Below are 27002 nucleotides of genomic sequence, written 5' to 3' on the forward strand. Positions count from 1 at the left end.
ATCAAAGGAAAAGTTATTGCATTTTAGACACTAATTTGGTTGAATCACAAGCAGTACATGGGTTGTATAATTCAATAGCAACATTGCCATATGGAGGGAGGCAATATAAATACAAGGCTTGAAAGTAGATCTTTGTTGGCTACTGTTCTGTCACGTTAGGAAGAGCTGCAAATGAAGAGGTGCAAGGTTGTTAACTTGGTGGGATTATGTTAACATGTGTAGGTCAAACGATACTTTGGTTATGCATATTTGTGATTGTTCGAATTTTAGGACACCATCCAGGTTCCTCTGAGACATTAGATTAATAAAATGAATCAAGGTCATAACCAGAAGTAGCAAATTCTAAATTATTGAACATATCACTAGGTAATTTTGATAACCAGATAAAAGCAGTTCACTTCGCTTGGTGATGGGGAGTAGAGTAGTAAGAGTGGCCGGTATGTTTTTAATGTTACAGAAAAAAAATACATTAGAGGTCTAATTAACTGTTTCTAAAAGAAAAATTTGCCTTTATAGCATTACCCACATTAGCTGTCATCACAGTAAAGTTTAGTCTACTTGTGCAATGTTGTTGCTGAGCTGACTCTCTTCAAGTGTGATCCACTTTGTGGACTAGTACCCAGCACATTCTGCTTTCAGCATATTTCCCTGAAGTGAAGAACAAGAGACAGGGAAGGATATGCAACAAAGATTTCTGGTTGCAGTTTATGGCGGTCTTCGGAACCATTGTGCCTCAGTGAAGCAATATTCTACTTGAGATCCAAACCCCATCTAGAGATCAAAGTGGCATTGACAAAATCTTTTCTCATTAGTTTTTATGATGTGTGTGTCGGAAAACCAGGTGAAACTGGCCTACCAGGAATCTGAGGTTGTGGCTCTGTTGAAGAAGATTCCTCTGGGTCTGATGGAGATGTTGGCCATAAGAGAGCGAGCGGAGCAGCTTAGGGATGGAAACTTCTGTGATTACAGACCTGTCCTACCTCTCATGTTGGCCAGCTTCATCTTTGATGTGCTGTGTACCCCAGGTAAGCACCAGCTATTTTTTTTTCATGTTTCAGTGTTGGGAAGTTATTCTCATTTGGCACTCTATAAATGAATTAGATTACTACTGTGTATGGTTTTTAAAGGTCAACTTCACAAGCACATTTTTTTAAGTTCCAGCTTTGAGCAAGCATCCAACCCCTGCTCCGAGTGTGTACAAATGGATGACTCAAATGCAGAGAAATTATTTTCCCACGAGGGTCAATAACTGATTATTATTAAATGCACAAAGGGTATTCCTTTTTCAACAACTATATTTTACTAATACTAAGCTGTCTAAAAGGGCCACGGTACGGGTAGGTTCTAAGCTCATATTGCAAGGTTAACAAGACACTAAGATTCCAACACTCATCACTGTGATCTAAAAGAAAACTCAGTTACCTTTGGAGTGAATCTTTTCACATTTTTTTTTTACATACATAAGACCACTGCAGGTGATAAACATATGTATTTTGGCACGTACATTTTAAAGTGATAAGTTTAACATATTTAATGTATATGTGAAACCACATTTACGCCTCTTATGAATTTACATCATGACCTTTTCTACATTGCAATGTAGATGTGTATCCTGGCCTGCAGTAGATCAGGAGGTCCAGTAGTAGTAGAGCAGTCGTCCAGTAACCGAAAGTTTGGCTATCCCTAGTCTGACCATTGTGTCCTTGACCAAAACACTTAACCCATCTTGCACCCAGTGTGAACTCCACAGGTGTGTGATTGCGAGTGATGTTTGGTGGTGGTCAGTGGTCAACAGCAGTTCACTGCTAAATATCTTAAATATTTTATTTTATTATGAACAAAGTGTGAACAGTTTGTGTCTGTGTGCGTGTGCATTCATGGTGTTACATTTGATAATTACATGTTTACCAGCAGATTATAAATATAACAACAATGCAATAATAAGTACATTATTACTGATAAATTACATTATTAATAATGATCAATAATAATTAAATTGTACACCAATTATGTATAAGTAGCGCTGTGTCACATTGTATGAAGATTTGGTACATTTTTGAAAGGACTTCCAGAAGTCAGCATCAGGAGCAATTGCCAGATCTTTTTCCCATTTGGATGTAGGTATGGAGAGGCCTGTGTCAGATTGTAAAAAGATTTGATATATTTTTGGAAGGACTTTCTTTTTTGGATGAATGTCAATCAGGTTCGAAGTTGGTGGGGGTAAATCTAAGTTAATGATTTTGATATTGTATTTTGCTTGAATTGATGATTTGAGTTGAAGGTATTCCAGAAACTGGTTGTTCCTGATGCTGTACTCCTGGACCAAGTGCGCAAATGGGACCAGTGTGTTGTTATGGATCATGTGTTGTAAGTGTGTTATGCCTTTTTGGATCGGCTGATACCGGTTTGTTTTTGTAAGTTGTTAATAATACGCGGATGTAATTTGCTTGATACTGACATCTAAAAACATCACAGTACAACAGCTATTCTGGTCCCCAAAAGAAAGATGGAAAATATGTGACCACAGGTGAAGTTATACTGTGACTTTATTAAAACTTAAAGCTCACATAGCTTTTAACAGCATTTGTAAACATTGCATTCTAATTTTTGAAATAAAATAAAAGTGCAACTTGGTGCAAATATTTAAATGAAATTAAAGCTGCACGCAGCGTTGGGGGTCCTTGCAGCATAGCAGGCAAGCCAATGCCTGCTCAGGAAGGCGTCATGAGCCCATACACCAACTTTAGTGGCGATGCATCAATCCATCGCAGAGATATTGGCCTACTTCCTGTTTGGCAGCAAAACAGTTTGAAGTTCAGACATGAAACTTGGTGGATATGGTCTGAAGACCATATCCACCAAGTTCCATGTAAATCGGACAAAGTATGTGCCCTCTGCACTTACACGGCATTTTTTACACACTTCAACATGGCTGCCAAATTTTTATGCAAACGCACACAGTCCTTCATCAAATGTACTGGAATGTCTGAGAGTATCAGTCAACACTGGAATCAAGGTGAAAGTCCAAAGCAATATGAAGATATGATGGCATATCTGTATTTATATTTGTGTAATGTGTGGTGTATATTTGTAAGAATCTTGGATATGAGTGTGTAACAATGTACAGTAGGTTAAGAAATGATGCATCATCATTAGATACATTCTCTAGAGTTCTGATTCTGAATTTACAAGCACCATTTTTTCAGCTTTGAGCTGGAGTACAGAGAGCAAAAGTCACAAGAAGTAACACACCCCATCACAAATACAGTTACAGTTTGCCCTGGAATACTCCACCCCTTTCCAGTTTCTGGATCTCTTTCTCTAGTTTCCAACGTTCTCCTTTTAATGTCCAGCTCCACCAGTTCCAGATTGCCTTTTTCTCTCTGAATTTTGACTTCTTCCAGCTCTTTCTGTTACTGCAGGTGTTCTTCATACCGTACAGAATTCTTATAGTCTGTGAATTCTTTTGAAGAAATGTCAATTAGCAGCAGTATTTGTGCATCACGTAGATTTACTTCAGCATATACTCAATGTTACCAGGCTGCTTTTGAGGCTGTGCAGTCTCTGGGTCCTGTAACACATATTTTTGGTAGCATTACATCACTGACTTTATATTGATTTGTACTAAATAAGCAGGAGATCTCCACAACACTGACATGATACCTCAAGCTTTCTGGAGTCCATCTTCTAGTGGCTCCTAAAGTGCAACCATGTCCCCAGACACTGCAAGAAAATTCTAAGTCAGATAGTATAATATTATCAAGTCTGTTTAATCTCTAGTAGAACTGAACCCCTTAAGAAGCTGCTACTTCCCGTTGCTTGGACTGAGTCCATCACAGTCCCTCAATGGACCCCTCCATCACTGGCCCCCCTTTATTAACATCCACTGACAGCCCCTCTGCTGGGGTCAGCTCCTGGCTGGGTGGACCATCCCTGGTGTCAGTTTTATGTGCTTTTTTCTTGACAGTTAAAATCATATAGAAATACATTTTCAGCATAATATTCTTGTATTTGGGTTTCACCTGCTTCCCAGTCCTAAGGTTGTTCTTTAAGAAAAATGATGAATGAAACAGAACACACTGTGGGAAAATAGATTCAACAGAAGAGTAGATCATTTCTTTGAACTTAATTATACCCTATATAACATGAGTAACATGTACTTCAATGTGCCATATTAAACCTAAAACAATTTAATGGACTAATCAGCTCCACATCCTTTAACTGTATATATGAACGTTCCAATGGAGAACAGTTTATCAGTTGTACATGTTCAGGCTACTTACGCATTAAACCGGTCCACTATTGTCTGTCGGGCTGTTCCCTCTACTTTTTAATTGCTCTGGTGTTGCCATTTTTTCTTATAATGTTCTTTAATTCTTCATATTGTCCAACAAGCAGCTCTTGTTCAGTGTCGGTGAAGTACGACGCGCGTCCATGTTCCATTTTCCTACCTGTGATTCTGTGATTGATCTCGTGGTCTTCTTAACAGTAACGGCAATACGCACTTACCTAACAATCCACACCTGGTTTGATTAAGCAGCGTCTTTTTATCCTGGCTCAGCAATCGTGCAACCAATTAATCCAATAAAGCATCAACAAGGTTTGGTCAAGCCAAGCTTGCTCACTTATCCCGGATGTCTTTATACGACTTTTGTGCAATACCCCCGATTTGCTGCACCAAAACAAAAACAGAACAACCCCTTGAGACACTCGCTTTGAAAAAGCTGCACTCAGCTGTTTGACTTTTCTCCTCCACTAGTGTAAAGTTATTGCTGGACGATTAATAAAATTTTGATCGCGATTTCGATTTTGGCTTCTCACGATCATAAAAATACTGTAATCGATTAATCTGCTGCACGGCGTTTGCAAGTTCCTTCGCTGTAAAAGCACGTGCACGTTCAGCAAGCGTGTGACGTGTGTGGATCAATTGTGGAACGAGCGATTTAGAACATGGCAGAAAGCGAGGCTGAGCCTTTAGTTTAAAAGAAACGTAGGACATCTTCGGTAATTTGGAGACATTTTGGATTCAAATTGTCGGACGTGGAGCAGGAGATTGATTGCAAAGTTTGTCGCGCTGTCCTGTCTGCAACCCAAAGCAACATGAGAAATTTACTTAACCAGTTAATGTTCTGTGTGACAAAGTGTTGATGGAGCAAAGGCCCCCCAAAAAGCGCGTCAACTTCAGCCACCGCCACTGCAACACAGTTCTCCATTGAGGACACTCTTTACAATGCCACTCCATATCCCACTGGCTCTCGGCGACAGCGACAGATAACGGAGGCTATGACATTTATGCTACACGAAGTTATATCTAAAGTTGAGTTTTGCCCCGCCTCACACCGCCCCAGCTTCTTTTAAGTACCTCCATTGCTTAGGAGTGACCCCCACTCCCCCAGGTTTTGCGGGCTTTAGCCACACCCACACTTGTTGCCACTAGCAACAGCGGGCTACACAGTAAAGTTATGTTCCAACAACCAGTGAATGAAAGAATCCGTTATGCAGTTATGAGCTTTCAATCAGAACACAATGAATGTAACGAAAGATAAAAATTTAGCGGAGTACTCCGCCGACGGTGGAATGGATTCAAGGCAAGCTTCCCTACTGGCACTCCCTGGTCTGCGGCCGTATATTGCGTCCATCTCCTCATACCATTTCGGGACCTTTCAGTGGGTACCACTCGTACTGTTGTACCCCTTGGCCTTATTTATGATTATGAAGTTTCTCCTTCATTTCTTTCACCGTCCTGATAAAGCAAAGTTTGGCCATCTCAGCCGTGATCCGATGGAAAACCTTGTCATTCCGAGAGGTCCCGTCCAACCCCTGCTGTATACTGTCTTCTCCCAACAAGGACAGAAAAGCCCTCACCTCCGGGTTGGTCCAGAATGACATTAGTTTTCCAGTCATCATTTAAAAAATGTACCAACAGGAGAGCAGAAAGTTGAAAGTGTGCAGATTACTACTAGTCAAAAACACTCATCTCTAGTAGAGAAAACCAAAACCAAAACATCCTGCTTTGTACCTGGCCTTGATTTTTCCTGACCAATCAGTAGCAAGCAGCGTTTTATGTCACATTTTCGGCTTCAATTCACCTTCTTCGGACTGACTACAGAGGAGGTACTAAAAGTACCTAGAAAAGTCTCCCTCTGGCCCCTCATTAAAGTGGGCAGTGCAGAGTGGTGTAGAGGTAGGCTGTGTATGGAAATCCAGCTTAAGTCAGGTGATTGGCTGGGCCATTCTAGCAGCTTTATTTTCTTTCTCTGAAACCAGTTAAGAGTTTCCTTGGCTCTACGTTTGGGATCATTGGGCCTCATTTACGAACCGTGCGTATGCACAAATCTGTGCGTAAACTGTGGCACGTTTGATGGACAAATCTGGAATTCATCAATTTCTTCTTACCTAAATTTTTTCCTTCTCCAATAACAGATTTAGAACTTCCTCAGACCATGCGTACACACAATTGATGAAAGAAATTTCCTTGGAAATGTTAACACACACCCTTTTAAATAAATACATACTATATTAAAACCTAATTTATCAGAAAAAAAGGCTTTAATCATAACAATAATTGAATTTACTAATGTATGGACCAAACGTAAATGTCGTGTCATCCTCATAATTTCGTCAATCATAGCAATTTAGTTATAGTTTATTAATTTTACAATAGAATAGACCATATGAAAATGTTCATATTGAAATGTAACACTATTGGCCTTTATTAAATAGTTTCTAGGTCTATAATTGATAGGTGATTCCGAAAGATTCGCATTACTATGACTGTGCGCATCTGTAGTTGATTTCATGGATTAATTGGTATGGAAGATATATAAAGGAGTCCAATTTACCTCCAACGAAGCCAAGAGATGGCAGATCTAGCCTTGCTGGAAGATATCGCTGCCCGTGCATTAAGGAGAGAGCACACCTTCATGGACTGTCAAAACACGTTTGACGAAAATGAAGAATGGCTTATGAGCCGTTTCCGACTGCCAAGGCATGTTTTGCTGGAGCTGTGCAATTCCTTGGAGCCGCATGTCCATCACCCGACACACTGTTCTCACCCTGTACCTCCTCAGGTGCCAAGTCCTGTCCGCCCTCGGTTTCCTGGCTACAGGTACACTCCAGAGGGAAATAGCGGATTGGGATGGGTTCTACAACCTACTCTGAGCTGTGCTATCCCGAAGGCGTTAAATGGGATCATAAACAAATGCCAGTCTTCTTAACATTCCCTTATGACGAACAACGCTGGAGTGAAGTGAAGGGGGGTTTTCAAGGCATTGCTGGAATGCCAAATACTATTGGAGCAATTGACTGCACCCATGTGCGCATGAAAGCTCCATTAACAAACTCTATGCAGTTCATCAATAGAATTGCTGTTCGTGGATACGCACCTGTCAATCTAGAAAGGTTCTGATTTACTAACATGCACACGGTAGTGAGAACAAAATTGGCCAGTATGAACGTGTCATGAATCTGACAGTGATTTTGCGCAAGTACTTTTTTTTGCGGAGAGTAAGAACATTTCTGCTCACATATTATTGAATGAGGCCCATTGTCTTGCTGAAATGTCCACCCTTGTTTCATCTTCATCATTCTGGTAAATGGCATCATTTTTCTCAAGAATGTCTCAGTATATTTTTCCATTCATTCTCCCTTCAATTATATGAGTACCATATGCAGAAAAACAACCCCACATTATGATGTTCCCATCACCAAACTTCACTGTTGGTGTGGTGTTTTTGAGGTGATGTGCAGTGCATTTTGTCTTCCAAACATGGTGTTTGTTATGGCATCCAAAGAGTTTTCACAGGCTTGTCCAAATGCTGTGCAGCAAATTTTAAACAAGCTTCAACATGCGTTTTCTTGCGTGGTGAGCATGCATACAGGCCTTAGTATTTTCTTTGAAATAATTATACCTGCTAATTCCAGGTCTTTCTGAAGCTTTCCACAAGTGGTCCTTGGCTCTTGGACAACTCTTGATAACTCTGATAATTCTTTCCACTCCTCTATCAGAAATCTTGTGAGGAGCACCTGGTCATAGCCGGTTTATGGTCGAATAATGTTCTTTCCACTTCCGGACTATGGCCCCAGCAGTGCTCAGTGGAACGTTCAGAAGAACCTTCTGTAACCAATGCCATCAGAATGTTTTGAAACAATAAGGTTGAAAAGGTCTTTAGAGAGTTCTTTGCTTTTACCCATCATGAGATGTTCTTTGTGTGACACTTTGGCAATTACACACCTTTTTATAGGCCATCAGTTTTGCTTTCTAATCACTGATAGATTTCAGCTGGTGTTTTGGCTTTTCATCCCCTTTTCCACCTCCCTTTCAGCATTTGTTCTTTTTCCCTCTGTTATTTTACATTATTACACGTAACTTAATTTTTGAACTTCTGTGTTTTGGTTTCTTTCCATGTATGGATTACTTGGGTTGTTACCATCACCTGGTGAAAACTTCAAAATATGTTTACTATGAAAAATTGTGATGTGTTCAATACTTATTTTACTTGAAAACCCCAATGATGTGCGGCACACTGCCCACTGTTGCTAGTTAGGCTCGTTTGCTGGTGTTTTTTCTTGTGTGTAAATTCTGATCTTGGCAGAGGGGAGGAATGTTGTTTGAAGCATAGTTGCATGTCCCATCATTTCTTACTTTCTGCTGGCAGTTAGGCTAATTAGCTGGTGTGTGATAGAGCTATTTTGCAATAGGCAGAAGGAAGAGATGCCTGGTCGAGTATGGTCACATTCCCATCATTTCTTACCTACAACTGGTGGCTAGGCTAAGTAGCTGGTGTTTTCTAGTGTTTTATTTTTGTGGCTGGGCTAATTGTATCTCGTTTCTGACCTCGGCAGAAGGAAGAGATGTCTGGTCGAGTGTGGTCACATTCCCATCATCTCTATTACCTACTGCTGCTGGCTAGGTTAGTTAGTAGCTGACCACTGGTCTGCTGGTTGGTTGTCCAGTTGGACCTGGCTTCTAAAAGAGTTTTGCCTTAGATCATGACACAAGGGATTGTAACATCTTGTCCTGTGTATTAATGAATAGCTGCTGTATAACAGCACAATATGCAATTTATGTAGTACTGTAATTTCAAGCAAGGCAGGCAACACCAGCAACATACTGAAGCATTTGTGGACGACGCACAGTATCAAATACCAAGAGTGCCATGTGTTCAACAATGTGCAGTCAACAATTGCAGCTATCGCTAAGTCTTTCCTATTTGTGTACTTACACAAGCACTTATCTCGTTTAGAAAATCAATAAAATTGCTGTTGTTTATACAAAACCATGAACGCCTACTTTTTCTAAACCAAAAAAATCACAGTAGGAATTCATAAGGGAATCGACAAAGAATCTGATCGATAAGCAGAATCAATAATGGCGTCGGTATCAAAAAAATCTTATCCATGCTGATCCCTAATCGTAGGTCCAAATTGTGTGGGGTTGCAGTTATGTATCCTAAGGGATAATGAAATTATTTCCTTCAGTTCAACAAAAATGAATGCATATCATGATAAATTGACAAAATCTAATTTTGCCTTGTAATTTCTGAGGACAGAATTGTGGTATTTAAATAAGCACTTCAGGAATCCCTTTATTGTTTCCGTATTGTTTGTGCAGTTGTGTCTCCTACGGGTTCCCGTCCTCCCAGCCGCAACCGTAATAATGAGATGCCTGGAGATGAGGAGCTGGGCTTTGAGGCTTCTGTGGCTGCACTTGGTAAGATTGTTGTTTAATTGGATTCTGTCTATGTTCCTCAGTACCTCCTTGTCTTCTCCCTCATCTCCTCTATTTAATAATTGTGTTCATCATCTTCCACACACTTTCTACTATATCCTTCGTCTTGTCTCTACCTGTTGTGCCCTGCAGGTATGAAGACAACTGTTAGTGAGGCAGAGCATCCTTTGCTATGTGAAGGGACAAGACGAGTGAAGGGTGATCTCGCACTGGCTCTCATGATCACCTATAAGGATGACCAAAGCAAACTCAAAAAGGTAATGACTGATTTGTGGTGATTCAGATCTCCTTCTTATCCTTCGCAGGATAACCTCAACTAAAATTTTCAACTAAAATTGTAACTTCATTTTCTCATGTATTTAAATGTTAAAGAAAAGGATACAAATCTTTACAATTCTAATCAGCAAAACAGGAGCAGTGTAGTTATTTTCATTCTGATTTTGAGTACATTCTACCACTGTTAAATGTTATGTGTTGGTGGGATGTGGTCCTTTGCTGCTGTATGTTTGCAGGGTTATGTGGTATTTGTAGCTCACTTGATTTTTTTTCTGGTACGAGTTGTGGCCAGCTGTATGCTTTTTTTTACACACTTACAGATAGGGTTGGTCATTGTTTGAATTTTAATGATTCCAATTCCGATTCTCAGTTTCGATTCCTGTTCTAAATTATTCTCGATTACGATTCTTTGAGGTGTAGGTCATCGGGTCACAAATATTTCACAAGAGAAGGGAAGGTCCCTAACTGTAACTGTAAAACAGAAACTTGCTGAAATAACACTACAAGTTGGCAGCAGTCTAAAAACCAAAGAGCTGCAGCCTACATGGGTGTATAGCTACAGCCCCTTTCACATCGACCCGTGACGACCAGGGTTTTTCGCTCCATCAGGTCAAACCTGGGTCAATGACTCGCAGTCCAACCGTGATTTTATCATATTTTTATTGTTTTTTCTCTCTGATGTTGAGGTATCTGTTCTGACTCGACTGCCTGACAGACTGTATCATTGTAGAAGCTTCAGCTTAAAAACAAGTTCTGGTCTACTCCCATAAAGACTGATCTCTGAAGGGCAGAGATTTTTGGCCTTTTTATTTTCAATCAAACAAATCAAATGTGTTGTTACAGGATCGTTAATGGAAGCGCATAGGTAAACGGTGACTGTGATTATATACAACTTGTCTCCCACACTTTTTTAACTATCATAGCAGCGCTCTGCATTAGAGGAAAATATTTGGCGGCAGATATCGGGCTCTGTGCAGGACACAGTGATTTATTCTAGTACTAGCAGCCTTTACAAGGAGTAGGGGTTTGACCCGTCCATTGTTCAGGTCCTCAACAAACTGCAATGTTATCTGCACAACGTCGTATGAGGGAGGAAAAAACAGGCACACAGCTCTCACAGCGGGTCGACCCAGCATTTTCAGACCCGGCTCGACTCGCCTTTGGTGCTTTCACATCTGCAAAAGTCCGAGGTCGGACCTCCTGCTGTGAGAGCTGCGTGCCTGTTTTTTCCTCCCTCATACGCCATCGCGTACATTGCAGATAAAGTTGCAGTGTGTTGATGACCTGAAGAATGGACCAGTTGATTATTATACCATGCAGACAAAGGTGTTTTATCATGTATGTTGTGCATCCTCCTTTGGCAATATTAAGTTTTTCACAGGGGTTGCACTGTGCCAATCCATCCTTTGTCAAATTAAAATGAAGCCAGACTTTCGAGCTGTGTTTTTTGCAGTCCAAGTTCAGAGGAGTGATGGTCTTCTTACTAGCGGAGCAGAAAGAAACGGAGCACACTGGGCAGAGTAATACAGACCCAGGAAACAAACTAGTGCGGGCATTTAGGAACTGAAAAAAAATAATCGAAATTCAAACGTCTTCTTAACGGTTCCGGAACCGGACGTTAAGAACAGGTTCCTATTTGGAACCGGTTCCCAACCCTACTTACAGAACAGGGAAAAAACAATTGGTACAGAACATCTACATCATTATGTTTTGTCTCTGGGTGGGTTTACAAGAAAATGTAAAGAAAGAAAATTGCTAATTTGGAATTTTTTAATGATATGGTTTACTAGGGAGCAATCAGTGTAGATGTTTTAGGTTGTAACACAGAAAGAAAAATGTTGGCCTGCCCCCAATTCCCCAGACTCGCAGTGAGACCTTGATATGTGCATTATTATGGAAAAGTAATTGTCTGTGCCCGCTGTGTATGCACCACACTTATAATTTCTGGGAATATTTGTACTGTCCTCTCCCTTCCTAATGACTGTAAAGTCCAGAGGGCATTAGACTCCCCACCTGGCCTCTCAGGGCCATTTCTGAATTATTCAGCTTTCTTGTCTTCTCCTGGCAGCAAAAGGATAATTTGGGAGATCGGTCGCACAAAAAATTTTGGTGTACCTTGATTAGTCGTCCTGAGCTCAACATTGTATATCTTCACTCAGGAATGTGGAGTTGATCAATCTGCATCTGTGAAATTTCCCTCTTAAAAAGGTACAACTGTCTGAATACCCCTCCAACAAGGCAACTCCAACGCCCAGTTCAGATGCATCTGTCTGCAGAATGAAAGGCTGTTGGAAGTCCGGGCTCTTCAGCACTGGCTCCTTGTACAACACACAGGGCCTGAAAGAACTCCTCACAGTCCTTTCTCCACTGGAATTTGTTGGGCTGGTTCTTCCTTGTCAGGTTGGTAAGAAGGACTGAGAGGGTAGAGAAACCCTGGACAAAACGCATACAGGCCTAAAAAATGACTTGACTTGTAACTTGGTTCTTGGCCTTTCAGCTGAGATTATGGCATCCATTTTGCCAAATTGGGGACAGCTCACTCCCTTTCACAGCACAAACCCAAGGTACTTGGACTCCTGCTTGGCCACTTATCTGGGCATATGGTAAGGCCTGCTTCCTTAATTCTCCTTCCGCCAGATGGGACATGTGATCCTTCCAGCTGAAACTGTAGACCACCACATCATCCAAGTAGGCTGCAGCATACTGTGCCCCACAGCAACCTTTCCATCATCTGAAAAGTTGCCGGTGCCCCATGTCGGCCAAAAGGGAGTACTGTGAACTGTGAAAGTGTCCAAAAGGGGTTCGAAATGCCGTTACCCTTTTGCTTTCCTCACGAGAGGGACCTGCCAGTACCCCTTAGTCCAGGATAATGATGAAGTTGGCACTGCCCAGTCTCTCCACCAGATTAACCACTCTGGGCATTGGGTACAAGTCGAACTTACTCCATTGTCTTTTTTTGGAACAAGGATTATGGGGCTGCTCCACTCACTGACTGAAGGCACACTCCCATCTCTCTCATCATGTCTAGCACTCTCTGCAAGACAGGTAATGGTCGCTTTGGGACTCTGGACACTGCTTGTCATATGGGGGTTGCATACTTTAAAGAAATTATATGGCTAACCACATCTGTTCTGCCAGTTGTCTGCAAAAAAGAGGTTTAGGGGCAAGATATGAAGTAGTCCCTTCTTCCTCTCACCAGATCAGTGCATTAAGTCCACCTGCTTCTCCTATCCATCTTCATTTGGCAGAGGAGAGGAAAGGAGGATGCCTGGCTTTGGCCTGGCTTTGTTTGTAAACGTGAGGTGGTGTAAACCTACACACTGCACGGTTAAAGCAAAACTGTGTAACAGGGACATTGAAGTGTTAGTGGTTAGCATGAGGCCATACTATCTGCCACAGGAGTTTTCACATGTTATTGTGATAGCGGCGTATGTCCCTTCCTCTGCTAACGCAGACACAGCTTTTAATGCCCTGCTCTCAGTTATCAGCAAGCTGCAGACACAGCACCCACAGACCCTCTTCTTCATCTCTGGAGACTTCAACCATGCTTCTCTCTCATCTGTTCTGCACACATACACTCATAATGCTTTCAGACAGACATGGTTCTGGCTCTGGTTCTGTTCTGGAGTCTGAGAACCTGGGTGCTTTCTGGTGAACTAGCCTGAGTTCACACAAGTTTTAGTGCAACCAAAGTGGGTGTAGGTCAGGTCACCCCAGTTGAGTGGGAGAAACCAAAGTGGGAGGACGTTACTTCGCATTACTAAGGCGACAGTAAACACAGTAATGGCAAAATGGCAGATCCCATGGAGCATCTGCGGGCTTTTGTCCTGTTGCTACAGACATTTGTTTGCATCCAGCAGTCCAGCATGCACCAGCTGTTGATGGCGAGAAGACGTAGAATGTGAATGGTTTGTAAAAAGTATATGTAGGACGATAAGTCCTATATGTCTTACAGATGTAACGATTGCGAAGGCAGACATGGCTACTGGAGCTAACACAACACAGCAAGACAACAGATATTTAATGCGACTTTTAGCATAACAGGCAATCTGCGGACCATTGGATATTCTTTTTTTTTTTCAATTTTTGCTGTCAGTCGCTGCTGCTGCTTCTTTTTTCTCACTGTTGATGTCACAGTTCGCAGGGACGGACTGGGTATTTCTTGGTTTCCTTGAGAACCAACTTTTCAGGTTCCGAACCTGTCATTTTTTCGATCTGAATGCATCGGCTGGTTCAAAAAAAGGATAAAAGCAAGGTAAGCAGTTGGACCGGATAGTGTCTGCTCCAGGCCCCTTAACAGTCCTGTGCAGATGAACTGTGTGTAGTTATAGAGCATGTCTTCAACCTGAGCCTCAAGCTGAGGGTGGTGCCACAGATTTGGATGACCTCCTGCGTGGTACAGGTGCCTAAAATATTGCACCCTAAGGACCTCAACAGCCACTCACTGGTGACTCTAACATCTCAACTGATGAAGACACTGGAGAGACTGGTACTGAAACATCTTCGCCCTGAAGTGGGCCCCACTCATGGAGCCACTACAGTTTGCCTACCGTCCTAGTGTGGTAGTGGAGGACACTGTTATCTTCCTGCTACATCGAGCTCTTTCTCATGTGGAAAAGTCTTGCAGCATTGTGTCTGTGAAGGTTCTCAGTCATCCAGGTCATGGTTAATCCAAAAAAGTGTTGAATAAGGTCAGCTGGACTTGTAGAATTTCTTGAAGACGGTTCGCCACCCATGCGAGTGGCTTCTTCAGAGAATCCCCTTTTGGATAAGGAACAAACTGGAGGGGATGGGTGTGGACCACCACCCTTCTGAATGGATCCTGAACTACCTCACAAACAGACCTCAGCTTGTGAGAGCCAGGAATTGTGTCTGACCTGCTCACCAGAAGCACGGGTGCCCCACAGGGTACTGTCTTGGTCCCCTTCCTTTTCAGCCTGTATACAGCAGATTTCAGACACAACACCAACAATGGCCAACAAGTAAGATGTAGCATTTTCAAAAAAGAAAAAGCCCTCAGCTGCCTATCTATAGAATGCTACTACAATACTTTTCAATACACTGATCAGCCACAGCATTAAAACGACCTGCCCTGATTCTTTGTGGGTCTCCCTTGTGCCTCCAAAACAACACTGTTGCAATGTTTTTTTTTCACCACTGGGGCACTGCCGGCGGCTCTCGCTTCACTTTGCCTTGGGGAAGAGACTGCAGAAAGCAGCTGAGAGGATGGAGTCCTAGAAAAAAATGCTGTGTCAGCAAGGTAAAAGGGCGGTTTCAACATAAGTGGACAAACGCATACTTTTTCTTCCCTCATGGGTCGGATAAAGTCATGTGGAAGCAAGTTAATGCAATACTCAAAGACTTCAACATAAAACGCCATTATGATACCAATCATAAAACCTACGACAAATTCACAGACGAGAAGCACACTAATAAGCTTGAACAACTTAAAAGAGGCTACACTGTAGCCGTCATTTTTCACAAATCTGGTCAAATCCAGTGAAGCTGTGACCCAGGCTAGCTCCGTGGTAGCTCAAGAAATAGCCAGGCGGAGTAAGCCGTTCAGTCACGGAGAATTTGTGCGAGACTGCATTTTGAAAGTGGCCGACATCGTATGCCCAGAGAAAACAAAGCTCTGTGACATAAGTTTGTCAAATGACACAGTGACACGACGGATCAAAGATCTGGCCATCGACCTCAAACAGCAACTGGGACAATGTGTGGACAGTCTGGAAAAGGGAGCCTTTTGTATCAGACTGGATGAAAGCATGGACATTTCCGATACAGCGCAATTGCTGATTTTCATCCAAACAGTCATGGAGAACTTTGAAATAGATGAGGACCTAATTTAAAAACTAAATAAGTTTTCATATAGCTAAATTCTGAAATAGGGCTGCTCGATTCTGTAAAAAATGTGAATCACGATTTTTTTGCTTAGACTTGAGATCACGATTATTTGGCATGATTTTTTTTTTTTTTACAAAATGTTTATTGCACTGATGAACTTTAACAAAGCAAAACTAAAACATTCAAATATTCATTCAAGTAGAGTATCAAACATTGAGATTTCCTTAGAATGTAGAACACACGTTTTTGGCCACGAGTTGGGATTCGGGTCTGTGGGTGACTCTCGCCACTACCACCTGGGGTTTCTTCGTCATCCATTGAACACTCTTTACCACTGACTTCTCTCTGCTTCACAATGGTTCCTTCCGGTCAGTTATCCACAGGTAAAGCCGTGGCTGATTCAATTACTCTTTTCCACTCTTTACACTATTTATTTATTTATTTATTCCAGTTTGACTTCACAGTGACAATTTAAAAAAAATTAAAAAAAAAACGCTCATGGCGTGAACACCACACACACAATACACAGCAATCCGTAAGCAAAGTCACCACACGCAATATATCACAGACAATTTGCCATTTCAGCTCCACACACAGGTAAACAGCTTGATGAGGTTGTGTCACCCACACACACCCACACGAATTGCCAGTTACACATTACACAAATTAAATTATAATTTAAACAATATCTAAACTACATTATCAATTCCATTTAGATTAAAACTAAGTTAGACTCACTTTTTGATGAGCTTTTTGTTTTCCTCGTAAACCACTCCACTGGTTGACCTAGTTTTGCAGCAGTTCACCAGTCCACAACACTGCATTCCAGGGCCCTCTCAACTGTGCCCCTACGAGTAGAAACAGAGATCCAGCGTCAGGTAAAACAAACTATTCAGACACAACTACACTACAAAAGTGACAACAGAGGGAATTGCGTTCATCAAATGTGGACATTTCACCTGGGACCAAGTTTATTATTTATTAACCTTTTGACATAGGAAAACATCAACAGCTTGGAAAGCATTCATGGTGATGTCATATTATGTTAACAAAATTTATATCCAGTTTTAGCCAATAGTGTAACTGACAACAGAAACTGTGTACGACTACCCAGCAACATAGGAACAGGCTACTTACTATAGTTATAACAAAATGGAAATATGGCTAACGACTCATTATCTGATTTTGTGCAAATATGGAAAATAGAAATAACGGATAACATGCGTTCCAGGCGTTTTATCTGATTCGGATAGTTTCATCTGCTGCAAGTTGTGTGAATTGGAAGAGAACTTTCACCTGATTTGTGAGATGAACGTGTAGCAGGGGGAAGCAGAGCAGGAGCACTGTTTATAAAGTTGTGCTTGTTAACATGAACACGCATAATGTTAAATCTAGCTCAGTGGTTTGGAGCTGGAAGGAGTCGCCTCGCTGTTGTTAATGTGATTACAAAAATGTGACTTTAAAAAAATTCCCAACTTATTTTTTTTGTTTTTGGAACTAAATGTGATTACGAATCGCCTGTAATCTGTTTTTTCCATTTTCCATTTGTGCACAAAATTGGATCGATTCATTTTGGTTTTGGGAACATTCATGATGTAATTTAAAAACACAGTAGTCTACTTTAGATTTCCACTAAGTGACAGACCCCACTCTGCCCCAGAATTTATAACAACTTTTTCAGAAACTTTGCTGACTTTTCAAATTAAAAAACACTCGATGGTAACAGTAACCTACTATTATTTCATATTTTAACACATAAAACCTCTTGGAGGGTAAAGTACCTTATCTACAGCCCTCAAATGTATGTGTGTACTTCTAGCTTTTCAAGTCATTCATTTCCATTCTGAATGCTCTAGATTATCTTATTGAGTTTGGAATTCATCATCTAATGCTATGCATGGCAAAATCTTTCAGCATTCAGCAATCAAACTGCATTTTTGCCAGAAAATTTACTAGTTTATCCTTCTGTTGGTCTTATGAATTCTTCTGTTGGTCTGTGATTAATTCATTCTAATATAAAAAATATTCAACTTTTTAAGCACATTTATTCTCTAACTTTCTAATTTTACAATTTACAGTGAATGAACCAAATGTTAATTAGTTCAGCATATTTTATGCAAGTGACACCATTCAAATGTTCTAGGGGACTGCAAAAATTTTACTTTTTTTTTTACGGTTTTGGTTTTCTCATTGTTTAAATGCGTTTTCACGCATTCCTAAGTTTATAATAGTTGTTCCTGGGGCTCTTAGTGACATCACCCGGGATTAGATTAGATTAGATAGAATGTGTTTTTTTTTTCGTTGTTTTTTTAAACGAATGTTTATCTAGCATTTCAAAACCACTTTTGTGCCCTCTTTTCACTAACTACCACCCTGTGGGCTGACCATCAAAATGACAAAAGTGCCTCAGAGAAAAGAAACTAAAAATCAGGATTTATTTATTACTTAGACTTCTTCCTTGTGTGGACAAATAAATGCAATTCTGAAGTCATCGATATCTGACAGACACAATAAGCTTGATGCTCCATGTACTGACATAAAAATATTCCAAGCCATTCCACAAAGCAAACGTCATCTTCTCCAGATCCTTCCTATCCCCAACTTTACCTACCAGAGAGGTTAGACAATCAGATATTTTGCCACTTATCCAAATACCTTCTTCAGTTCTAAAAGACTGATGGTAGTAGGGATTTAAATAGGAACATCTATGAGTGTTACGCTTCAGAAACTTGCATGACAAGTGTCTGATAATGACCAGATACATAATGTATGTACCTAATCATAATGTATCCTTTCAATGACGTTTAAGTTGGACTTGTAGAGTTTCTTGAAGACATTCTGGCACACATCCAGCAAAGGCTTTTTCCAATTTAACTTAGATGGTGTCCTTTACTTCTCTATCAAACCATTTGTCTTCTTTGCCTCAGGCTTTTTGTTTTCAAAGGAGTGTCCTTTTTCCTTCAGGGGTAGATGGACAGTTCAGTTGTTTCCTGATGTGCTGGCTCTTCTGTGCTGAGCCATGCTTTTGGCAAGTTTTTTTCCCTAATATAAAAATCTGTAAATTCATCACTTTGCTGAATAGCATCAACCACGTTATTCTGTTGATGATTGCCTGTTTTGTCTGAGGGATGAACAGGTCTCTGCCTCAGTTATCAAGTGGGAGTGAACCCAAGCTAATAAAGCTTTGTCCAAGTGTTTTCTTAGTTCAACACTGGCTTCTGTTCTCCTTGTGAACACCCTAACCCAATTCTCTAGCTGTTGTAGAGGTTCTCAAAGCAACCTGTGTACATACTGATATCACAAATCTGATCAAAAGTATGACCATGCATAGCACAAACATTCCTTGCAACCAAGATTTCAGGATTTATGTTTAGTAAATATAATGCCCATTATCTGCTTATTGTGTGTTTTTATTTTATGCTGAGGTACATAATTTCATAGTGTTTTTGTGTCTTGTATGTCAACAGAACATAAAAGGAACACAAAATGAATACTGATGTTGCTCTGTCTGCTGGATGACCAAACAAGTGTGTTACGTCATTGCTTCTAGAATTCAGCAATTTTAGCACTTGTAAGCCAGCAGTGACACATCTGGTAATCAGTGTCTGCTGTCCTTAGCAATGACAAATTGGTAAATAGAAAAAGGAAAAAGGGTGACAATATGTCAGTGTTGTGATTACTGCTTCCCAGCTGCTCCTAGTGGCTACCAAGTCATTGTTCTGGATTTGCACTAATAATTGTGACTTGTTTAGGTATTCCTTTCAAACTAATTTACTCTGCATGAAACCATTGTCCAACCCCTTAAAATATCAAAATGCAATAGTATATATGGAAAATACAGTGTCATGAGCTGTTTACATTTTCTGTAGTAAGTGAATGGACATACATTTACTTTGTGACAACATCATGATCTCGCAAATACAGTCTACATTAAGTTCTTTGTTTCTCCATCTTCAGATACTGGATAAGCTGCTGGACAGGGAGAGTCAAACCCACAAGCCCCAGACTCTGAGCTCGTTCTATTCGAGCAAGCCAGCAGCTGGCAGTCAGCGCAGCCCATCCAAACATGCCAACCACAGTGGGGCTGGTGGTACCGCAGGGGTGGTCTCCAAACATGCCCCTTCATCTTCCTCTGCAGCCACATTGGTTGCCTCTTCTTCCAGCTCTTCCTCTGCTGTGGTACTGACAGGGGAGGATGTGGTCCCTCAGCCAGATCTGAACCCAGTGCCAAACAGTATAGCTGGAGAGAGCACTGCTGAGACCAGGGAGCATGGTGAGAACCTCCACCACAAGTCTTATTGTACTGAAAGATACAAACAGCATTTTCACATTTGCCATAGAGTTATGAGACGTTATACATTGCCACTGTACAGTTCTAGGGCTTTCTACAGTGCATGAAAACATGAGTAGTTTCTCTACCCATATGTTTTGTTGTAACATACATCCTACTTACCGATATGATATGATATGACATGACATGACATGACATGACATGACATGACATGATATGACAAAGGCAGACATCATTTTCTGACCTTGCAGGTTCAGATGGGCCTCCTGCATCAAGTGACCAGCAGAGTGAAACGACAGCATTTAAGATGGAGGCTACAGTGCCCAGTCGGCTGGCTCTGGGAACACGCTGTGGATATAGCCAACGCTGTTGGGGATCACCAGTTCGGCAGAAGAAGAAACACACTGGTACTCTTTTGTCAATAACGTCAATATTATTAATATTCAACAACATTGTTATTAATATTTTTATTAATAACAGCAGCAGCTCTGTTTTTAAGCAGAAAACTGCATCCATGTGTTCACCGAATCAACTTAGCTATATACATTTTTAGACTCACTTTTCAGACTTTTAGTTTGGCTTATATAGTATATCTTGTTTTACTGGTTAAAACAGGTTAAATACGTTTTTGTTCCCAAAACCATATTAAGTAAAACTGCTTCAGTCAGGTCTCTATATGTGTGGACAGACAGTTTTTGTCATTTCATCTGTTTACAAAGTCATACTCCAGTTACTGCTACTGCTATCAAAAATAATAATTCATTGGTTTTATATAGCACTTTATCATAGATGCTCAAAGTTGCATTACATTTGATACATTATTCATCCGCTCACACAGCCACACCCTGGTGGGGGTAAACTACCTCAGTAGTCACAGCTGCCATGGGGCAGACTGATGATAAAGGGGCTGCCAATCTGTGCCAACGGCCTCTCCGGCCACCACCAAATGTCACTCACTTGCAGTCATACACCAGTGGGGTACACACTGGGAGCAAGGTGGGTTAAGTGTTTTGCCAAAAGACACAATGGACGGACTACGGATAAGGCGGGATTGAACTGCCAACGTTTCAATTATTGCCTCTATCTCCTGAGCTACTGCCACCCCACTGTAATAATTAATGTGTGCTTAGAGTGAAGACTGACTCTCAAGGGTTTACTGTATAAAACATTTAGGAAATATTCTAATGTTTCTTCTATCAAGATTAATTTAAAGACAGGAACTGTCCAGAACCCTTACATCTCCTCCTTTGTGACGCTTTGCCAGGATTTTTCTGCATATGTATTTCATTTTTTTTTTTTGCTTGAACACTTATTTAGACCACTTAAAAAAAAGATTCTTACCACACAGAATTTTTATTTATTTTTTTTTTATTTTGGGATGGTTTTGGGAACAAAAACGTATCTAACTTTTTAACCTGTAAAACAAGATATAATCTGAAATGTGAGTCTAACAATATGGATAGTTAAGTTGCTTCTCTGAACAAGTGGAGGCAGTTGGTGGTGGTTCTTATTTTCAAAGAATCTCCCCAACTGTTGAATTGGCCTTGTCTGGTCCTGCTGTCTTTCTTAGAGATTCGTTGAGATCATGCTTCCTGAGGATCGTCTCACATACATTGAAAAGTCCTTTGAACACATATTGTGGGTTCATAGGAAGCATTGATGTCATCGTTCACACTAATCACTAAATGTGTTAACAAAATTGCAATATTTAAGTTCATCCCCATTTGTAATGGCTCCCACCGCCAGGCCAAACCAGTTACACACTGTGTGCTAATTAATGGCAGAATACGATGAACAGCATCTTTCTTATCTACACTTCATCAGTCTGAACCACAGTGATGAATAGTATTATTAGGTAAAATTTTAAGTTTGGGTAGAAGTGTGTTGTTCTGAATAAATATTTGAATTAAAGTTTGAAAGCCTAATGGCGGATATTATGGTTAGTTTTTAGTGGTAGATATACCACAGGATATTTTTATCACTACTATAATAACTGAAAGGTAAATCGTTTAATTGAAAAAAAGTAATAATAATTTGTAGCAGCATTAGTTCACAGCAACAATTTCTATATCCAATTGGTAAATAATTGTATTAACAAATATTGAGGCAGTGTCCAAACACATATGGACTAAACTGTATCACCGTACTGGATGTGCATGTTGTTTGGATAGGCATGGCAAGCATCGACAGCAGTGCTCCAGAGACGACCTCCGACAGTTCCCCCACTCTCAGCCGACGACCACTCCGAGGCAGCTGGGCAGCAGCTTCCTGGGGACGGGGCCAGGACAGTGACAGCATCAGCAGTTCATCATCTGATTCACTGGGCTCCTCCTCCTCTAGTGGCTCTCGCAGAGCAGGGGGTGGGGCCAGGTCCAAGAGCACTGATGCCAGCAGGTGAACATACACAACGACCTTATTAAAGACTTATATTATAAAACCGTGTGTTGGATGAATAATCAGATACCAATGACTGTGAGCATGTAGGCTTGAATGTAGATTTCAGTATTTACACGCTAACCTACTTAAAACACCATGCACCCATATTCCTCTTCCTGGGATATTTAGACAATAAGACAGTAATGAATTACACTAATCCAGCCTGGCAATACATGCACTAGTTTCTCAGCATCACTTTGAGATAGGATGTTCCTAATTTTTATGATTTTACATATCCTTGTCAAATATAACGCCAAGGTTTTTCACAGTAGTACTGGAGGCCAAGGTAATGCCATCCAGAGAAACAATACGATGATAATGAATCTCCAAGGTGTTTAGGGTCAAATACAATGCATTCTGTTTTGTTTAATGTTTGGAGATTAATGTTTCCTAATAATTTTGCCTAAGGGAAACATGTAGGGAAGAGTATTGGTCCTAGCACAGAACCCTGAGAAACACCATAACCTGTCTGTCTGACACAAGTTTGTTGAGAATCCATCTGGATCGTAGTTGAACATTTTCAAGAACTCAACAAGACTTTGATTCAGTTTCATTTTTACTGTCTGGAAGTCACAATAATATGTTGCCCTCTCGAAACAAAATCATCACTAAATTGCCAAACTGTGATCACATCTGTGATTTTCTCATTTCATCTGTAAAATATTCAGGATAACTATACATTCAGAGTTTTGGCATTAGTTCACAATGAAAAAGTCTTTAGAAACATTAATGAACAATGATTTGCTTTTCAGGCAGTCTTGTCAGTCATGTCATCTGCAAGTGCGTGGCAGTGATGATGAAAATTCAGGGCTAAATTGGCACACTTGTCAGATTACAAGCTGGTCTGTTTGTAAAGCATTGTCTGCTTTGTTGAGTTGATTTGCCTGAAAACATGGCTGATTCACAGAAGCTCTACAGTGTGTTCATAAAGTAATGATAGGCAAATTATTTAATTGATGTACCAATATTCTGATTCTTAATTGTGATACTTCATTTGCTAAATTATAGCATCAAGTCTCCTTGGAGTTAGTCCTAACAGGCTTTTCACACATGGATTTAGGTTCTTCCTGGAAGGGCCCTTCAAGCTCCATGACACTGGATAGTCACTGCTTTCTTAAGATCTCTTACGGTTGTTGTAATGGGTTTGAGTCTGGGACTTTACTGGGCCACTGAGGATGTTAAGCTTTACAAATAGTTTATACCGGTGGTATTCAACTAAATTTTACTGAACTACACTTTCATTAGCGCACAATGAATGTGTAAAAAGTGATGGGATCTAAATAATTACTCAGAATCCACTCTGTACGTCTCTATATTTGTCCATTTAAAATAGGCCTATCTTTAAGACTGTGCGGGCGGATAGAGACACGCTCACGAGTGTTGGAGTTTGCATCCCTCCCTCAGCAGACAAGGCAACAGCATGCAACAAGATCCCCTTAAGATCGCCTTGGACACTGTTTTGCCCACTATTTTTGTACATTTGTTCATAAGATGATACACTACATACACTAATTTATTTTATTTTACTTGATAGTACTTAAGTTGATAGTATTTTATTTTAATCTTATTTTATTTTATCTTTCATTTTAGTGGAGTCGTTTTAAGACCATTTTGTTTATGTGCAACTAAGCTTCTGTAAACAAGTTATTTCCCATGTGGATTATTAAAGTCTAAGTCTAATGCCGTTTCCCTGTGTTCAGGTACAAAGGGCGACGTCCAGAGTGCCACGCACCTCATGTGCCCAACCAACCATCCGAGGCAGCAGCCCATTTTTACTTTGAACTGGCAAAGACAGTGCTGATCAAAGCTGGGGGTAACTCCTCCACCTCAATTTTCACCCAACCTTCAGCAACTGGGGGTCACCAAGGGCCCCATAGAAACTTGCACCTATGTGCCTTTGAGATTGGCCTGTATGCTCTTGGCCTCCACAACTTTGTCTCACCCAACTGGTTGTCCAGGACCTACTCCTCCCATGTGTCCTGGATCACTGGTGAGGGAATGTTTGTTTGAGAGAGACAAATAGTTACACATTTTCAGATTCTTTCCTGCCTCACTGACCCACTTCCTTACCTGATCTAATATAGTATCCCCTTTCATTCTCTCAGGACAGGCTATGGAGATTGGCAGCGCTGCTCTTAATATTTTGGTAGAATGCTGGGATGGTCACCTCACCCCTCCTGAGGTAGCATCTCTGGCAGACCGAGCATCGCGGGCAAGGGACCCCAACATGGTTCGGGCAGCAGCGGAGTTGGCTCTGAGCTGCCTGCCTCATGCCCATGCCCTAAATCCTAATGAAATCCAGAGAGCCCTGGTGCAGTGCAAAGAGCAGGTACTGTGAGATTGGGATTACAAAATAATTCTTCAAGCTTTTGCTGAAGACACTACATACTGTGTTGCTATGCTTAATCCAAAAACAACAAGATCCTCCTTTCTTTTTTGATTTTTTTTTTTTTTTTATAAAGGAACAATAATAAATAATATTTCATATTAGTCGGTTTTCATCAGAATTGAATGAAGCAGGTCGTCAGTAGCTCTGTGTTTTAGCTTGCCAATTTTTTCTGTGTGTTACTTTCAAAGTTTTTCTGAGGAAACTTTTTTCTTGTCAGTGTCATTGTTTTGGGCTGTTTTTTCTCTTTTAATCTGCTTTTTATTTTGCTTTATATTCCTGTTGAAGTTCAGAAGAAGTAGAGTCAAAGTTAAACATTGGAGAAGGAAATTCAAACCAGCAGTATCATCTGTCCTCATGGGAAGCGTAAGGTCTCTTTTTAAAAAAAAAAAAAAAAAAAAAAAGCGCCTGAAAGAGTGGCTGCATGTCGCCGGTAACTCCATGAAGAATTCAATTCAATTCAGTTCAATTCAATTTTATTTATATAGCACCAATAACAATACAAATTGTCTTAAGAAGCTTCACAAAAACCAGCCTGCAACCTCCAGAGCAAGCCTGAGGGCAACGGTGGCATGGAAAAACTCCCTTTTAACAGGAAGAAACCTTGAGCAGAACCCAGCTCATATGGAGCGACCCGTCTGCCGAAGGCCAGCCGGGTAGAAACAGAGAAGATAGAGAGAAAAGAAGAACAGGAGAAACAAGATAAACAAACTTCTGTCATAGCTGAAGGAAACACATAGGATCTAGTAATATAGCGCATAGCTGATGTAGCTGTCTTATGTGACAGTTTGTGTATATAACAGGAATCATGGGCAAATCACGGGCGAACCTGTATAGGTTATTCTGAGTGTGTTAATGGTTGTTTTTTGTCTGACTTGTTGATGTTTTTCTGTGCCTTGAACCAGTCAAATAGTTTTTGGACGTTTTTTGCCTTTTTGTGCTGTTTTTATTTTGTTTTTTTTCTGACTTTTTATTTATTTATTTATTTATTTTTTTTTTTACCTGGCTTCAAACTCTACGGGTGGACACACTCTGTTGGCGTTTACATCCTTCCCTTAGTCGACAACGACAAGGAAACACCATTGACGAGAAACACCATGCAATGACACGATCCATGCTGCTGTTGCTATGCAATTGACCAAACAACCATATCGGACACTGTTGGCAGTGTCAGAGAGAAGTTGTGCACCCCAGACATTGAGCTCCTGGCTCTGTCTCTTAGTCCCGTTTACCTTCCTAAAGAGTTCCCTCAACTCTTCTTTGTCCTGGTTTATATAGATCCCAAAGCTAACTCCACTTCAGCAACTGACCTCCCTGGACAAATTTGAACATTTATCCCCTGACTCCCCCAAATTCATTCTTGGATATTTTAATCACTGCAATCCCGGAAAATCTCTGAAAGGCTTTGAACAATATATCCATTGCTTCATCCGTCTGGGAAAGACACTTGATAGATGCTACGGTTCTGTCCCAGACGCCTACAGAGCTGAATGTCACCCTTTCCCCACTTTGCTCAGCTGATCACCTCACCATCCCGCTCGCTCATGCCTACACCCCAGTCATCAGGAAAATGAAGAAGGTTACCAAGACCATCAAGCAGTGGACTAGCAAGAATATAGCCATCCTCCAGGGATACTTCAAGTCTACTAACTGGACCAACCTCCTTACCTCTTCTGATGACATAAACGAACAGGTGAACAACTTCTGCGAGGAAAACATCACACCCTCCAAGACTGTCACCATCTTCCCTAACAATAAACCCCGGGTCTCCAAGGAGCTAAACGCTATTGTCAATAAGAAGACACAGATCATCTTCTCTGGGTCAGAGATGGAGAAAAAGGAGATTAATAAAGAGGTCAAGAGGGCTATTAAGATTGCCAAGCTCAACTACACGAACAAAGTGGAAGAATAGTTTTCTCATGGAAACCTCCGCTCAGCTTGGCAGGGCCTGAAGAGAATGGTGGCGGTTAACCTTCCCATCAGCAACAACCCTGTTAACGTCCCTGGCAGCACGCCAGCATCTCTCCCCCATGACC

At 40.9% G+C, this 27002-nt stretch overlaps 1 protein-coding gene across 2 annotated transcripts in view; it reads left to right on the plus strand.

Moving 5' to 3' along the window:
* Positions 1 to 27002, plus strand: part of zswim8 (zinc finger, SWIM-type containing 8) — an 88388-nt gene that overhangs the window by 49961 nt on the left and 11425 nt on the right. For both annotated transcript variants that reach the window (XM_047602346.1, XM_047602347.1), the window contains exons 14-21: positions 842 to 1025; positions 9614 to 9712; positions 9863 to 9987; positions 19811 to 20126; positions 20396 to 20551; positions 22316 to 22538; positions 24281 to 24570; positions 24686 to 24909. In XM_047602346.1, coding sequence (XP_047458302.1) covers positions 842 to 1025; positions 9614 to 9712; positions 9863 to 9987; positions 19811 to 20126; positions 20396 to 20551; positions 22316 to 22538; positions 24281 to 24570; positions 24686 to 24909 — 1617 coding nt within the window. The remainder of the gene's footprint in view (positions 1 to 841; positions 1026 to 9613; positions 9713 to 9862; positions 9988 to 19810; positions 20127 to 20395; positions 20552 to 22315; positions 22539 to 24280; positions 24571 to 24685; positions 24910 to 27002) is intronic.

This window comes from Mugil cephalus, chromosome 13 (genome assembly GCF_022458985.1).
Source record: "Mugil cephalus isolate CIBA_MC_2020 chromosome 13, CIBA_Mcephalus_1.1, whole genome shotgun sequence".
Classification (NCBI taxonomy): domain Eukaryota; kingdom Metazoa; phylum Chordata; class Actinopteri; order Mugiliformes; family Mugilidae; genus Mugil; species Mugil cephalus.